A 16,945-nucleotide genomic window follows, 5' to 3' on the forward strand; every position below is an offset into this window, starting at 1 on the left:
TCTAACTCATTTAGCAGAAGGAGATTCCTGCACTAATGTATCTATGAAACAATATCTTGCATTTGCAAGGGGAACACAATAATCAAATAGGACTGTTCCATCACTAACGCCTACGATTCTATTTAGAATTAATTACAGAATCAATTTTTAAAGTCTCATCCTCTTGCAATGAAGGACTTTTACTGTGTGCTTCAATGGGAAATTCCAAACCTCACTCTTTCGAGTTCTCATCTTGTCAACTCTAAATTCCCTCCAACCCAATATAAAGAGAATATTAATTATTTTGTGTTAGTCTACAGTTCAAAACTGTAGAACTGCAAGATTCAGTAATTTGGGATTCATTTAAAAAAAACAATTTTGTTTTGTGTTAGAACAGTGTTTGTTATTCAGAGTTAAGAGAACTGTTTACAGTTTTTTTTTCCAGGGTGAAGGATTTTTGCTGTTCTCTCAGGAAGTCATTTACAAATATGACTGTAGTTGTTAAATGACATGTATGCTTACTGTGCATATATAACAACTGGCAAATCTATCAAGAGCTGATATCTCACATTTTACTTGTACTTCCAAGAGAGAATGGAAGCAATCATCTCTAATTTCCAATATCCATTATTCTATTTTGAGTTATTTTAGGAGTACTTTTCAGTGTCTCTCCATGTGATAAATTTTGGTAAACAAGCACCATAGATTTTGAATGATCTCAAGGTTCCTTTTAAAAATAAACCTTCCCCAAATCATCGGTTAGGCAAATAGTTATATTATGCATACAGCTAACCTATATGAACACAATTGTATTAGCATCAGATAGCTGAGAGGGGTTGAGATTATTAGTTAGCAACAAGACATAGGTGAATAAAACAGACTCCTAAAGGGAATGCCTGCACAGCTCTTAGTAAAAATTGGTTTTGTCCCCTGATTAGGTCCAGTAGATGCTGCTGTAATACAAACAATCCCAACCCCTCAGATCACATACCAAATTCTGCCACTATCAGCAGACAGTGCTGACAAAGAAGTCTTAGCTAAAAGATCAGTCCACATAATTATAACTATGGACATGTTAATGCTTTATCCAAGTGCTTTCTCCGCCTTATCTGTAAGCGATATGTACAGTTATACACTAAACTCCACTACAGGAACTTCAAGTCTCTCATATTTGAGTAGAGACCTTCAGTGGGAATAGATGTTAATGGCCTTTCCTCTCTACCCCTTCTGCAAAGGAGGATTTTGTTTGTATCTTTGTGGAAAACTAACCCCCCCTCCACCGCATGTTCCTGGTGCTTTAAACTCTCCTTCATTCACCCACTCACTCCGAGGGGCTTCTGCAGCGTAACAAAGACTCTCCCACCATGTGTGGGGCGGGGGGAGGGGAAATAAACCCCCCCTCTATCGAGGAGGGTGTGAAAGGAGGAGGCAGCTCTGTTTCCCTGGCGTCGCAGACTAAGTGGCCATTTTAATTTAAGGGCCTAGAGAGCTGCTGCTCCTCCTCCGCACGGAGCCCCGCTCCGCCCCGCCCACCACCGGATCGGGGAGGCCCCGGCCCTGCCGCACGCGGCGGAGGAATCCCAGGCACATGGGGGCCGCGGGGAGAGGCCCCACACGGGGTGCGGGAGTGGGCGAGGGGCCCCGGCTGGGCGCACGCACGCGAGGGCCGGGCGCCAGGGGCCAAGCACGGACCCGCACGAGCCGGCAGAGGGAGGCGAAGGGCGGGGCGCTCGGTTACCTATACTGGGCAGCAGCCCCGCTATGGGTGAATCCAAAGTAGTTGCCGGTGGCCATTTTGGCATCTTCCCCCAGCCGGCTGGGCACTGCGGCGGCGAAGCGGCAGCGGCGACGGTCGGGGCCATGGCGGGAGGCCCGGCAGGGAGGGGAGGGGGGAGAAAGAGAGAGCGAGCGAGATCAGAGACGGCGCCTCAGGCAGCCCCCGCGCGCGGCCCGCAGCCGCTGTCCCCTCCCCCGCCCCACCCGAGCGGTGTTACTCACCATAGGTGAAGGAAACTACCGGGCATATGGGAATCATGAGTCCGGGCTGGCAGCAGTGGCGGCGGCCGCTGAACTCTCAACTCTCACCCCCTCCCTCCTCACCGCCGCGCGCTGGCTGGCTCGCTCTCTCTCCCTTCCCCCCACCCACCTACGGCCTCAACAACGACGAAGTGTTGTGCGAGCAGGCCTAAGTGCTGCGCATGCGCCGGATGAGCACCAGGGGCTGATGGGAGATGTAGTCCCCGTCCGTCCTGCCATCGCGCGCGATGTCGCAGCTGGCTCGCTGGCGTTGGGGAAGGGTGCCGCAATGAGAATGTGCATGCGCGGGATGGGCAGCGGCTGATGGGAAATGTAGTTTCTCCCCTTGCGCCACTGTCCCAGAGCCGGAAGAGGTAAAGAAGCCAGTCACGTATTGCCTATAATCTTGCACATGCACCTTCTGCCCTTTCTTCTGGGGGAAACACGTTCATTTGTTTTGCACCGAAAGTATTGTATACGTCATTGCATGTATCAGTAGTTCCATTACAACTATCTTTGTACAGGTGCACATTATATACAGTATTAAAATATAGTGAGCGTAGCATGTGACTCGAGGTACAGGTAAAAAGCAACAAAGAGTCCTGTGGCCCTTTAAAGATTAACAGACGTATTGGAGCATAAGCCTTCCTGGGTGAATACCCACTCCGTCAGATGTGTGATACAGGTAGTCAGTCAGTGGCAGTCACTAGATTTTCACTCCTTTCTATACACACCCTCAGCTTTTGCAGGTCCCTCCCTCTGAACAGATTGTATTTCCACATGTGGGAGATCAGAGCAAATGAATAGTCACACCCTGATCCTGCAGTGAGTTTCTTATAGCTGCATAGAGTACCCTTAAAATCAGTGGGGTCCTGTTGGGCACATGCAGGGGTCTGCCCATCAGGCCTTGATCCTGCAAAATCTTAAATGGTAGATCCCTTATTATAATATCCATGTGGGGGCCTACTGCATCTACCAACACAACATGGCATGAAAGAAAGAGCCCACATAGGTGGATCCCTTTGCAAAGTTGAGGCACAAAGTCCACAAACTACCCATTCCACTCACACAAATAGATGTGTAGAGGGTTCCTTTGAAAATACAGTCCTTTAGTGTTGACCCAGTATGAACAGTTTAGAGACAGTGAACATGATCACCTTTGTTAGGAAACCTGTCATCCTAAGATTCCTCAAAAAAACCCTAAAAGAATCTCCAAATATATGGGACCAAGTTCACCATTTGTGTAACTATAGTCAAAGTTATGCTCGGTAGACTAGATGCATTTACTTCTCACCTATTGAGTTCCATTCTGTTCCACCTTTAAGCAATTTCCTTAATTAGGGAGCTGATAGTTGCAAATCCCTTGAAATGGAATGACTAAACACGAGTTGATTTTTCCCCCCTTCAGTGGGCAATATTGACCTTAAGACCCAATATCTGCAGCAGCTTCAATAAACTAAAAAAGGTCTGTCATGTTGCACTCTTTTTAAATTTAATTTTAAATTAATCATTGAGAAGAATTTCACTCCTTGAAGAAGGATTTTGCTCTGTTTCAAAGTGATTTTTTAAAAAAGGTGTTTAAGTCATCTCCTTTTTAAATTATCACAGCTTGAGAGTATCTATTATCATTAAAAAAAACACAGTGACTGCCAAAATGTATTAGCAGACTTCTTAGTGATAATTTTTACCTTTTATTTCAATATGGACATATTTATAAAATAGGCATAACAAAAAGGAGACATCTGATGTCATCTGCATAACAAAAGGGAGGCATCTGTGGTTTTGATTATGCATCTGCAATAGTTTAATCACATAACTTTCCCCACAATTATTAGCATACCAGTAGTACCAAATCACTCCACCTAGCTTCATAAGCCAATGGAGTAACTTCACAAGAGGAAATAAAGATATGTACTCCTCTTGTTATCTTTGTTCCCACTCAGGCAGAGTAAGGAAAGAAACTTGCACTGGTAAGAGAATGAACAAGGTGAACATAGATGTTTTAGTTTACATCTCAGACTACCAAAATTACTAATCTCCTGTAACAGACAGTGTGCCATGGGTGAAAGTGCTCTCTTGGATCCTCTCTCTGAGAAGAAAGCAGCTAGTAATTAGAGCCATTTTAATTGCTTTTGCTTTCATGGCAGCTAAAGATCTTATCCTGCAAGATGTTCTACACAAGCTGACACCTACACAGAAAAATGCACAGAACTGGGAATTAAGTCATTAGAGCCTCGATTGGAGTCAGGACACTTAAAAAAAAAAGAGTAATTTTGCTCCTAAGAAACTGTTGACTTACTTAATTTTCCATAACTGGACTTCAGGTTTACAGTGTTTGTGATTTTCTTTTTCACTTCATCCTTGAAATTTTTCTTCCTCTGACAAATGACCTCTGGGTGTTTAGTTTTGTTTTTAAATGACATTGCTAAACAAGTCGTCTGCAGGAGATGTGCAGACCTTGTGATTCCACCTTATCTCCAAGATTCAACAAATAGATTTGCAACATTTGTCTCTTCTCAGACTTTTGGAGCTAAAAATCTGGGAGGAGCATTCTCTTGTCTTATCTACAGTACTGATTTCTATTTCATATTTTATACTCATTCTGCACAAGCAGAATCTATGTAGATCACAAGGAGTTTGTTATACAAACTGAGTGCAGAATATTTAAGAGTTCAGCACTATCGAGCTGCACTCACTCCAGATGTAGACTTGGGTTTTCCACTTTGCTGCCTGATGTAGCTACACAGAAGTTGCTTTTCCACATAGTTTAATTTTGACTGATTCTTCATGCTTAGCTTGTTTTAAAGAGACAGTAGTATAATCACTTCATTTAGATATGGAACTATAACAACTTGTTGTAAGAGTATTTTTAAAATATCCCTGTGGTGGTGGGGTGAGGAACTACTTTTAGAAAATTCTCTAGAGTTTTCCTCAAAATATCAACACTATTTTACTAAACATTCCTCAGCAATTTCCTACTGATTAGAGTGCTCACAGTTCATATAGTCACCAGAAATCATTACATGAACTATACTTCACTACTCACGTGAGTAGTAGCTTGCAGGATCTAGTGCGCAGGATGAACTGCAGCATTAAGCACAAATAATACCTAGAAGAAAAACATCCCACATCTTAATGATGGGAGTTGTAATCTGAAGCAAATTGGATACACCATTACTTTTGGATAAACTCTCCCCATGGCAGTTTGAGATGCAGCTGTTTCTGCATCCTTAAATGGGAGAAAAGGAAAGTGGTGAAAAAAGTGAAGAAGTAGGTGGGAAAGGGAGTAGGCAAAGAAAAAAATTATTCAAACAGGTTAACATGTATCTGAAAATATTTCTTAAATAAGGAAAGAGTCCTCTCCCATCTCTTCACCCGTTGAGATACCACAAAAATAGTCAAACTATTTTAACAAGTGATGGAAAAATGTTGTTGGGGGGGAAATAATAAACATGATACATTTTAGCCCAAAGGGTGGGTTCCCTCCTTCACCCAAACTTAGATGCACCTAAAAACAGATAGGAACACAAATGGAAAGTGAATCTTTAATCTTGAGCCTGGTCTACACTAGGCGTTTAAATCGGTTTTAGGAGCGTAAAACCGATTTAACGCCACAACCGTCCACACTAGGAGGCACCATATAATCGATTTTAATGGCTCTTTAAACCGGTTTCTGTACTCCTCCCTAACGAGAGGAGTAGCTCTAGTATCGGTATTACCATATCAGATTAGGGTTAGTGTGGCCGCAGATCGACGGTATTGGCCTCCGGGCGGTATCCCACAGTGCACCACTGACCGCTCTGGACAGCAATCTGAACTCGGATGCAGTGGCCAGGTAGACAGGAAAAGCCCCGCGAACTTTTGAATATTTCCTGTTTGCCCAGCATGGAGCTCCGATCAGCACGTGTGGCGATGCAGTTAAAAATCAAAATAAAGAAAGAGCTCCCGCATGGACCATGCGGACGTGATCGCTGTAAGGGCAGGCAAATCTGTTCTATCAGCGCTCCGTTACAGAAGACGAAATTCAAAATCATTTTTTTAAAATCTCCAGACAGACGCCATAGCAGGGGCTCAGCGCACTGCTGCGTGACAAGCGTAACGGAAAGCCAAAGAATCAAATGGACGCTCATGGACTGGAGGACTCAAGCTATCCCACAGTTCCTGCAGTCTCCGAAAAGCATTTGCATTCTTGGCTGAGCTCCAAATGCTTCTAGGGTCAAACACTGTGTCCGCGGTGGGTCAGGGCATAGCTCGGCAATTTACGCACCCCCCCACCCACCCCCAGAAGTGAAAGGGAAAACAATCCTCTCTTGACTCTTTTACATGTCACCCTATCTTTACTGAATGCTGCAGATAGACGCGATGCTGCAGCCGTCAACACTAACATCCTCACTCCCCCCCCCCGCCATGGGTGGCTGATGGTGCAATACGACTGATACCCGTCCTCGTCATCAGTCTATTGGCACATGGGGCAGTGCAAAAGGGTTGGTAACCATGCCGACTAGCATCAGTGAGGTCAATCAAGGGCGCCTGGCCCTAATTTTTCCTTGTAGATGGTGCAGTATGGCTGGTAACCATCCTCATAATAGCAACAGGGGGCTGAGCTCTATCAGCCCCCACCCTTCATGTGTAAAGAAAAGATTCAATTGCCCCTGGACTAGCAGAGGGATGCTGGGCTCCTCTTCTCCACACTCCTTACTGTCCTGTCTGGACTATCATAGCAGCTGGAAGCTGCCTTCCACTCATTTCTCACTAACAAGTCACTGTGTCTTATTCCTGCATTCTTTATTAATTCATCACACAAGTGGGGGTGCAATGCTATGGTAGCCCAGGAAGGCTGGGGGAAGAACGGAATCAACAGGTGGGGCTGTTGCAGGAGCACCCCCTGTGAATAGCATACAGCTCATAATTTCTGTGGGATCTGACACAGAGCAGCTGTGCTCTCTGGCTCTATGATACAGTGGTTCTCTAGTACACTTGCCCATATTCTAGGCAGGACTGATTCTATTTTTAGATACCAAAAAGGAGGGATTGACTCAGGGAGTCATTCCCAATTTTGGCTTTTGCGCCCCTGGCTGATTGGCCAGGGGCACTTATGACAGCAGCAAATGGCACAGTGCAAAAGGACTGGTAACCATGACCATCTTATTACCAATTTATGGTATGGTAGATGGTGCAGTATGGCTAGTAACCATCTCTGCTATCATGCAAAAGCAAAAGCATGCTTCTGTGTAGCGCTGCTGAATCGCCTCTGTGAGCGGCATCTATTACACATACGGTGACAGTCACAAAAGGCAAAACAGGCTCAATGATTGCCATGCTATGGCATCTGCCAGGGCAATCCAGGGAAAAAAAGCCGCGAAATGCTTGTCTGCCGTTGCTTTCCCAGAGGAAGGAGTGACTAATGACATTTACCCAGAACCACCCGTGACAATGATTTTTGCCCCATCAGGCACTGGGATCTCAACCCGGAAGTTCCAAGGGGCGGGGGAGGCTGCGGGAACTATGGGATAGCTACGGAATAGCTACCCACAGTGCAACGCTCCAGAAATCGACACTAGCCTCGAACCGTGGACGCACACCACCGATTTAATGTGTTTAGTGTGGCCGCGCGCACTCGATTTTATAAAATCTGTTTTACAAAACCGGTTTATGCAAATTCGGAATAGTCCCGTAGTGTAGACGTACCCTTGGTTTCTTCAACTTTGGAGTAGGAGGAACAGGAGCAGATCTCCACTTCATGGTGAAATAGAAAAAGAAGCAGTTTAGCATTTTGCCATCCATTCTGACCGTTTAATTTGAGTATCATGATGCCTATACAGGATGCAAATATCTGCTATTGTATCACAGCATTGCATGATGTAGGTTTCCCTTCATCCCTTCTCTCCCCACAAAACTAGCCTCTTTGGAAGCTCTCAATCATAGACAGAGCCAGCCTTGAGTAGTCCTGGAAGTTTTTGTCCAGGAGTGGAAAAGGTTTCTTTAAAAGATATTCCTGCAGGCTATTAAAAACCTCAAATTTAAAATGGCCCCTGTTTGGCCACCAGAGGGCAGGGCAGAATTTTCTACAAAAGAAGATGAATTTACATTTTTTCCACACACAGGATAGGACATCCAGACTAAGTCGGTCTTCACTTCCCCAAAATGTGTCCTTTTACAGAGAGTTAGTTATCTTTTTGTAAAAGAACCCTGCGCCTCTACACACCCCTTTTTAAGCAGTGAAGAAAAAGCCTAAGTTGAGCAGTGCTAACACTCTTGTCACAGAGACTGGTGATTAAAGAAAATGTGTTACCTCTTGGCAACAGGCTTAGGTGGTGGATGTTCCAGGCTAAGATGCAAGTAAATAAAATGAATTAAACCATTCATTAAACCAATGATGATAGGTTACCAACATTTACAAAGCCTCAGTGCAACAAGTATCAGAGGGTAGCTATGTTAGTCTGTATCTCCAACAACAACAGGGAATCCGGTGGCACCTTAAAGACTAATAGATTTATTTGGGTATAAGCTTTTGTGGGTAAAACACCCACTTCTTTAGATAGTTTATGCCCTAAGGTGCCACTGGACTCCCTGTTGTTTCAGTGCAACAAGAGTCATGAAAAAAGAAAAAAAACCCATCCAATAATCTTGAGTTTTATACAATTCATAATAAAATTATAAAGCTAGTTAATTAGAATTCATAATGCATGTGCAACACACAGAGAACCAATCATGGCACACAAGTAACTGCATAGCCTAATTGTATCCTTCACACTTTCTCCCCTCAGCCCAGTTTGTTCTCATCACACATTGCATAGGTCTAGAACCTATTTTGGGGTGTGGTGGGGTAGAAGAATAAAATTAGAGCGTTCATTTGTAACTGACAATTTTTTTTTCACATCCATTAAAATGTATTGAAGCTCAAAATTACTGAAAAATATAAGTGCTATAGACAAAATAATAAAAATATACCTTGTCAAATATTAATTGTACAATTTATAGCATTAGGAGTCAAGAACCATGCAGTTAATTAGTGCTATATGGCTAAAGCAGATTTTATTGGAAAAGTGGCAGTGTCATATTTTTCCTCATTCTCATCCAACTACCTAAGCATGCTGGCTAAAATTTCTCCCTCTGAATGAAGAGCAAAGATCCAGCACTGCAATATTATTTCCAGCCAAACTTGTATGTGAAATTAAATTGAAGTTTTCATGCAATTATTGAATTAGGAGAAGGATTTACATCCTTTTAAGGAAATTCATGAGGAAGAGAGTTTAGACAGAGAATACACCCAATATGGAAGGTATTTTAAGGGTTCTGAAAGTAGAACTGAACCACCTGAGTCAGCATGTGTCAGCAAGTGGAAGAAGGGTTTACCTTGGGAGAGTAAGTCGTCTTAACTTTTTTCCTAAAATGGCCAGAATCTGTTTCTGCCTTTTGAAACAGGCTTAAGTAGCAAAACACTACTCAAAGGAACCCCTCATCATAGGGAAGTTTAACATTAGATCTCTCACTTTAACCAAACATTTCCTTCCTGAGGTTACTCTGCTGCTTGGAACTATGGATATTAGAACAGATTTGGTGCCTTCTTAGGAAAATAGGCCAGATGGGATGGATTAACTAATTAAGAACCATAAGGGAAAATCCTAGTATCCTTTATTTATTTTGATTTCTTTTAGGGCCCAAGTCCTTGATTTAAAATATAAAAATAACTTAGAATGTGTTTGTCATTCTCTATTTTGATTTGTGTTTAATGTCCATAAAAGTTTTTTGTATTAGGACTAAGGAATAAAAGCTGTTAGCCCTTTAAGAGAGCAAAGTGCGTGGGAATACTTGCAAATTATAAAAGACTGTGCAGGTATTTTTATTCTAGTATGAGGGTTTGTTCATTAGATAAGGGTCTGAAAAAAGAACACCTTCTATATTTAAGTATTTAGGAATGTTTTTAATATTCCTAAAGAAACTCTCACCTCTTGAAACCCAGGTCTGTTCTATATGTATGGAGTCTTCCCTATTGTAATTTATAGTAATCAAAAAATGCCTGCTGAATGTATTTGTGGCTATGCTAAACATTACCTTCATTTCTTCCTCTTCCTCCTAATCTAGAGTGTTTTTTTTTCTCCTTCACCATTCTAATTTAGAACCTGATCAGCTGTGTGTGACTCTAATTTCAGGTATATACTGACACAGTATTACTAACTTTAAGCATTCAAATATCATGAGTTAGGCCCTTAAAAGTCATGAGACTGGCTCAAAAATTGTGTGTATGTTTGTTTTAAAATAATGCTGGGCTATTTTCATTTTTCTTCTAGTATCTGAGCCTTGGGATGGATTCACTTTGTTTTCTCTACAACTAGTGTGTGTGTGTGTGTGTATATATATAATACACGTGCAACTGATGGGAAAAGTCTTGAGTTAAATTTGAGAATAGGCTATTTACCTAGCTCTAGTGATAATTGAACTAAAACTTTTTATTCTTTCAAATAAGAGGGGTTTCTTTTCCCTGCATGAGACAGAACAGTGTAATAACCCATTCCATACTTAACAGTTATCTGTAAAAATGAACTAACTTTTTTCTGGGTGGTGGTCTTTTTCTATTTGTTCCTTCTACCATAATTATTCTATGAACATTAAAGAGGTTTTTAAAAGGTTGTGGGAGGGGGCAGGAGGAGTAGAAGAGCGGGTTTACCTCATATTTTGTGACTTTCATTTGTATGGAATGTGTTCTTTATATGTGGTGGATTAGGGATGAACAAAGAAATATGATGACTGACTGCGTTCATGTTAAACAAAATGGAGAAGACTTTCGATGTATTGCTGGCTTTTAGTACAGAATGAGTTTATCTACAGAAAATGCCTGTCTCCCTAAGAAAACCGTTTCCTTTTCATCCCTATAAGTAAGTATTTTTTCCCAAGAATGCTATTAGGGGTTTGTTGATATTTACTCTGATTCTTTGGAGGTTATCCTTGCTTTGACATGTAGTTGATAATACATCTTGCTGGCCTACCTAGCTGATAAGTTTGTGAAATTTTGGGGAGTGGAGACATTTGTAACCCTGCTTTCTAATACATTATTGTATGTGTTTGTCCTTTAGAATAAACTGCTGAGGCTGATGACCCAACATCTCATCAGTTGTATCTCTCCTCAACAAACAACTTTATTTGGATGGTAATATTGAGACTATTCCCACTCCCCTTTCCTATACCTTGTCTGTGCTGAGTGTATTATGGAAAATCTCCTCTTGTTGGTGTAACACTAGTGCAGCTGTGCTAGTAATAACCATGGTGGGAGAACTAGTGTAGAGTGACCCTGGGCATTTTAACCTCTGAGTCACCTAGCCTTGCTTGTGTAAGACTTCCCAGAATAATTCATAGAACATATCTTTTAGAAAAACATCCAATCTTCATGTAAAAATTCTCAGTGATGGGGAATCCACGCTTGGTAAATTGTTCAATGGTTAATTACTCACTGATTTAAAAAAAAAAAAAAAGTTATATCCCGTCTGAATTTAGCTAGCTTCAACTTTGCATTATACCTCTGCTCAATTGAAGAGCCCTGTGATACTGCACCCCATATTCTTCATAGTGATATTATGATTATAGCATCATTATAATGTATTTTATGCAAGATGGGTCATGTAAGAGGTCATTGGAAAAGTTAGGATTTGCTGAATACGATTATCCTATTTATATGCATTTATCACTTTTGTATCTGAAATTATGAATATTGACTGTATCTGTACTTCAAATGTAGTTACACCTGGGTGATGCCCACTAGGCAAGATGCTTTCAGTCTAGATTGTGGGTGGGGAAGGGCTTATTCAGATTAATAATCCATTAGGGAAAACAGTAGGCCTTAGGACAAGCCTGGTGAGCCTTCCTGAGAATGCTCCAGACAGCCTGTAAGTAATGGCTTCTGTGACAAGGTATGCAAGGGCCTGTGACCAGGCCACATGACTCTGGACTCCATCTTGGGATGTAAGTGTTTTTCCCACAAACTGAGTTTGGGACAAAGGGTTTCCACCATATGCTAAAGTTATATAAGGCAGGGAGAGACATCATCAGTGGTTCTCCATTCCCCACACAAGAAGGTTGTTCTTCAGGTGTCCCCAGAAAAGACTGAACTGGGGGAAGTGCTGGATCCAAGCTAAAAGGATTTCTAGCCTTTGTATGAAAGACCTGGGGGATTCCAAGCTGCAAAGCAGGTGCAGCTTGTCCCTTAAGAACCTACAGCTTGCTTGTATCATCAGCCAGGGTGAGAATTTGTTAATTCATATCCTATTTGTTTAGTATCTTAGACTTAGTTTGCATTTTTGTTTATTTACTAGGTAATCTGCTTTGATCTGTTTGCTATCACTTAAAATCTATCTTTTTGTAATGAATAAACTTGTTTATGTTTTAATCTAGACCAACAAGTTGGAATGAAGTGCATGGAAAATCATAGGTCAAGGGACAAAGACTGTTGCATATTTCTTTCCACATTGTGGGGGGCGGGGCACCTGGATAATAAATTCATAGTAGTTGTGGTTTGGAGCAGGGCAGGACGGTACAGCTCTGGGCCATAGGCTGGGAACCTGGTGGTTACATTGGCTGTAGCCTCTCTATTGTTGTTTCATGCAGGGGCTGGTCAGAGAGCCTGCAGGTAACTGCAGCTAGGTGTGTCCCTACCTGTATGAATGCTGGTGGACATTTAGGACTGGGAGTGGGTCTGCAACTTGTCACAGCAGCTCAGTGAGAGAGGGAGCCTAGGCTGTTGGGTCAGAGGGCTCAGTGGTATCCCAGTTCCAAGTGGCATTCTGAGGGAAACCCATTACAAGACCACTGTTCAATATTTGTTCCCTTCATAGGTATTTATAGACCGTAATCAATTCACTCCTTAACCTTCTTTTTGTTGAACTAAATCAAACTCCTTAAATCTGTCACTATAAGCCATATTTTCTAATCCTTTAATAATTCTCATGGCTCTTCTCTGAACCCTCTCCAATGTACCAACAATCTTCTTGAAGTGAGGACACCAGAACTGGACACAGTATTCCAGCAATGGTTGCTCTACTGCCAAATACAGAGGTAAAACAGTCTCTCTCCCTCTCACCCCTACTCAAGATACTTTTGTTTATGCACCAAGGATTGCACTTGCCCTTTTGGCCACAGCATTGCATGTTCAGATGATTATTCACCAAAACCCTCAGTCTTTTTCAGACTCACAATGCAGGACTATCCTGAGAAGCAGTAAGTATGGCCTACGTTCTTGGTGCCTAGATATATACATTTAGCCATAACAAAATGCATACTGTTTGCTTGAGCCCAGGTTTCCAAGTGGTCCAGGTCGCTCTGGATCAGTTACCTGTCCTTTTCATTATTTACTCCTCCCCCACTTTTTGTGTCATTAGCAAACTTGATCAGAGATGATTTTATATTTTCTTCCAGGTCATTAATAAAAAATGTTAAATAGCATAGGGTCAATCCTGCAGGACTCCAGGTACCCATTCCCTGTTTACAGCCTTTAATTCATTTGATGCATTCCATGTTAATTTTAGATCTTTCTAATTTTTTAATCAAAATGTCATGTACCAAGTCAAAAGCCTTACAGAAGTTCAGGTTATTACATCAAGACTATTACCGTAATCAATTAAACTTAGAATCTCCTAAAAATATATCAACTTAGTTTGACAGGCTCTACTTTAATGCCCATCAACATGGGTTTACAGAATTATATTCCTTCTCCTTTAATTATTTAATAACTGGGTCCTGAATCAGCTGTTCCATTTTCTTGCCTGCAATCCATGTCAGACTGACAGGCTTATTATCTGGGTCCTCCCATTTACTTTTTTTTTTTTTTTAAATACTGGTGCAACATTAGCTTTCTTCCAATCTTCTGGAATTTTCCTGGTGTTCCAAGACTTATTGAAAATAAACATTAATGGTCCAGTTAGCCCTTTAACTTTCATCCAAGACTTTAAAAGGGCTGGCTATCTGGATCTCCTGACTTAAGAGTGACTACTTTTAGTAGCTGCTGTTTAACATCCTTCTGAGAGGGTGGAATGGAAAGAGTGTAGACCAGGGATGGGCAAACTATGGCCCGCGGGCCGGATCCGGCCCTTCAGGGCTTTGGATCCGGCCCGCGGGATTACCCCTGGTGGTGCTGCGGGCCTGGCGCTGCTCTCAGAAGCAGCCCCCGGGCCGGGAGGCAAAGGGCTCCATGTGCGCACGCAGAGCCCTCTGCCCTCCCCCCTCCCCCGGGGCCGCAGTACTTCCTGGAGTGGCGTGGGGACAGGGCAGGCATGCAGGGAGCCTGCCCTGGCCCTGGTGTGCGCCACTGCCACCCCGGAGCCACTTTAGGTAAGCGGCACCGGGCTGGAGCTCAAACCCCTCCTGCCCCCCGCCCCCCAACTTCCTGCCCTAAGCCCTCTGCCTGTACCTCGCACCCCTCCTGCACCCAACTCCCTGCCCTGAGCCCCTTTCTGCACTCCTGTGCATTCCAACCACCTGCCCTGAGCTCCCTGCTGCACCCTGCACCCTAACTCCCTGCCCTGAGCCCCATCCTGCACTCCGTACCCCTCCTGTACCCCAACCCCCTTCCCTGAGCCCCCTCTTACACTCTGCACCCCTTCTCTGCCCCAATCCCTTGTCCTGAGCCCCTTCCTCCACATCCCGCACTCCACCCCCCCCCCCGCCCCGGCCCTGCATACAATTTCCTCACCCAGATGTGGCCCTCGCCCCAAAAAGTTTGCCCACCCCTGGTGTAGATGATGTACTCATATCTGATGATTCTTCTCCAAATAAATAACAGAAATATGTAACTTTTCTGCATTATTATTAATTCTATCATTTCCCTCTATTAATGGACAATAACAGTTAGTTAGAATTCTTTTAGTTCCTAATATGCATAAACTCCTTCCTATTGTGTTTAACTCTGCTCGCCATAGATTTCGCCATGTCTTTGTTTCCCCATATCAATTTTCTAGAATTCCTAGCTTCTAATTTAAATTAATGACTATCAACTTCCCACTTCTTCCATATAATAATATTCCTCTCTAAACCAGCTTTTAAAAAAACAACAACAATGCAGCTTTTTTCCTTGATTGTGTCTTTTTGGGCATCTAGTAAAATGTTCTTAAACAATTCCCAATTATCATACATATTTTTCTGAGAAAATTCTTCCTCTGAACTGATTTAGCTCAATTGTTTCCAGCTTTGTGAAATTGGCCCCTTTAAAGCCCCATTTGAAAATGGTAGCCCCCTTCTCCCCACACAGAAAGGTAGGGACACTGGGGCCCTCTATCCCCCTGGGAGAGTTGCCAGGAGCTTTGTTTATCTCAGCAGCTGGAGTGCATCTGCTTGGATGGGTGCTACACAGGGCCGCCCAGAGGGGGGGCAAAGGGGGCAATTTGCCCCAGGCCCCGGGCTCCGCAGGGGCCCCCAAGAGAACAGCGGAGGCTCCCGCCTCCGCCCCTCTACTGGAGCCTCAGCGCATCAAGCGCCGAGTCTCCGCTGGGGCCCCTGAGCCCCGCCCCGCTCAGAGCCGCGTGGTCAGGGGGCGGGGCAGGGAGCTCTGGGCTGAGCTCAGCTCCCTCCGCTCGGCGTGGAGCTCCCAGCCCCGCCCCCTCACCATGCGGCTCTGAGCGGGACGGAGCTCAGGCCCCGCCGGACACATGCTGCGGCTGTTCCAGCGAGGCGCTGAGACTCCGGGTGAGGAGGGAGCCGGGGGTAAGAGGCTGGGGCCGGGGCGGGGGGGAAGCGGGACCCGCCGCCGAAGCGCCGCCCGGTCTTCGGCGGCGGGGGGCCCCTTCCATTCCGGGACCTGCCGCCGAAGTGCCCCGAAGACCCACAGTGGGGGCCCCCCCCGCTGAATTACCGCTGAAGACCGGGCTGCACTTCAGCGGCGGGTCCCGCTTCGGCGGTAATTCGGCAGCGGGGGGGCCCCCGCCGCGGGTCTTCGGGGCACTTCGGCGGCGGGTCCCGGAACGGAAGGGCCTCCCGCTGCTGAAGACCCTGGGCCCCGGAATCCTCTGGGCGGCCCTGGTGCTACATTCTTGCTCTCCTGCTACCGAGAGTTCTTTGCTGGACTGGTGTTGGCATGGCACTCCAAAGCAGTGAATCTTGGTGTTAATACCTCATTGAGATACATGGGGTAGTACATCCATCTTAGAGCTGTTGTCTTAGGCTCTAGACTCTGTAGACCTATTCAGACATCAGTGCATTGGGTACACTCAGGTCATCTTTTCAACCTATTCTTTCCAACTAGAAGGGCTAGAAACTTCTCTTAAAAAATAGATGATGTAATAACATGACTCCTAGGGCTCTAGGCATGGGCTCTAGTGCCTACACCTTAATCTGGCCCCAGCTATTAATGAAGATATGGAACCTTCTAGCTAATACAAATGACAAGGTGCATGTATTCCACACAGAGTCTTGCAGCAAGGAATTAAACTCCTTCACTAGAGTTAAGAGAAGAGAACTAGCTCTTTCAGGTACAGTATCTTGTATGACAGGCATGGGACACCAAATGAAGTGGATTGTCCAGCAGTGCCAAAGACCCTTATGTGCAACATGTACTAAAAACTTGGGAGGCAGGTCAGTGGAAGAACTCAGAATGAGATTCTTCAGGTTTCTGGAAAATGCTTTCTTCATACTGAGCATTCTCTGACATTTAACAAATACATAGCAAAGTCACTGCTGTACTAGCGTTACATCATCTCATTTGCATGGTTACCATCTATTAGCAGGGAGTATGTCTACACTGCAGCTGGAAGCAAATGTCCCAGGCCCAGCTGGGTAAGCCTGCTCACACTAGCTTGGCATGAGCTAGCATGCTTAAAAATAGTAGTGTGGATGTTACCACTTCTGAGGAGATTCAGACCCTTGAGAGCCTGAACTGCAATGACCACACCATACTGCTATTTTTAGTGTGCTAGCTTAAGTGAAGCTCCCCTGAGTCTGTCTGCTGAGGCTGGGTACCTTGCTCCCAGCT

General features: G+C 44.2%; 1 protein-coding gene and 1 long non-coding RNA gene across 4 annotated transcripts in view; one reads left to right on the plus strand and one right to left on the minus strand.

The window, feature by feature from the left end:
- The window catches only part of ZFR (zinc finger RNA binding protein), a 53,984-nt gene extending 51,880 nt beyond the window's left edge, over positions 1–2,104 (minus strand). For all 3 annotated transcript variants that reach the window (XM_045020876.1, XM_045020875.1, XR_006580374.1), the window contains exons 1-2: positions 1,978–2,104; positions 1,718–1,802 (exon numbers count right to left, since the gene is read on the minus strand). In XM_045020876.1, the coding sequence (XP_044876811.1) occupies positions 1,718–1,802; positions 1,978–2,014 (122 nt within the window). In that variant the 5' untranslated portion in view covers positions 2,015–2,104. The remainder of the gene's footprint in view (positions 1–1,717; positions 1,803–1,977) is intronic.
- A 7,750-nt stretch (positions 2,105–9,854) lies between these two features.
- On the plus strand, positions 9,855–12,223 carry LOC123372608. Its single transcript, XR_006580369.1, has 4 exons — positions 9,855–9,958; positions 10,721–10,871; positions 11,070–11,143; positions 12,078–12,223. It is a non-coding gene; the product is annotated as an uncharacterized LOC123372608 (long non-coding RNA).
- Positions 12,224–16,945: the final 4,722 nt, after the last annotated feature.

The sequence above is a fragment of the Mauremys mutica genome, chromosome 6 (assembly GCF_020497125.1).
Source record: "Mauremys mutica isolate MM-2020 ecotype Southern chromosome 6, ASM2049712v1, whole genome shotgun sequence".
In the NCBI taxonomy this organism is placed as follows: domain Eukaryota; kingdom Metazoa; phylum Chordata; order Testudines; family Geoemydidae; genus Mauremys; species Mauremys mutica.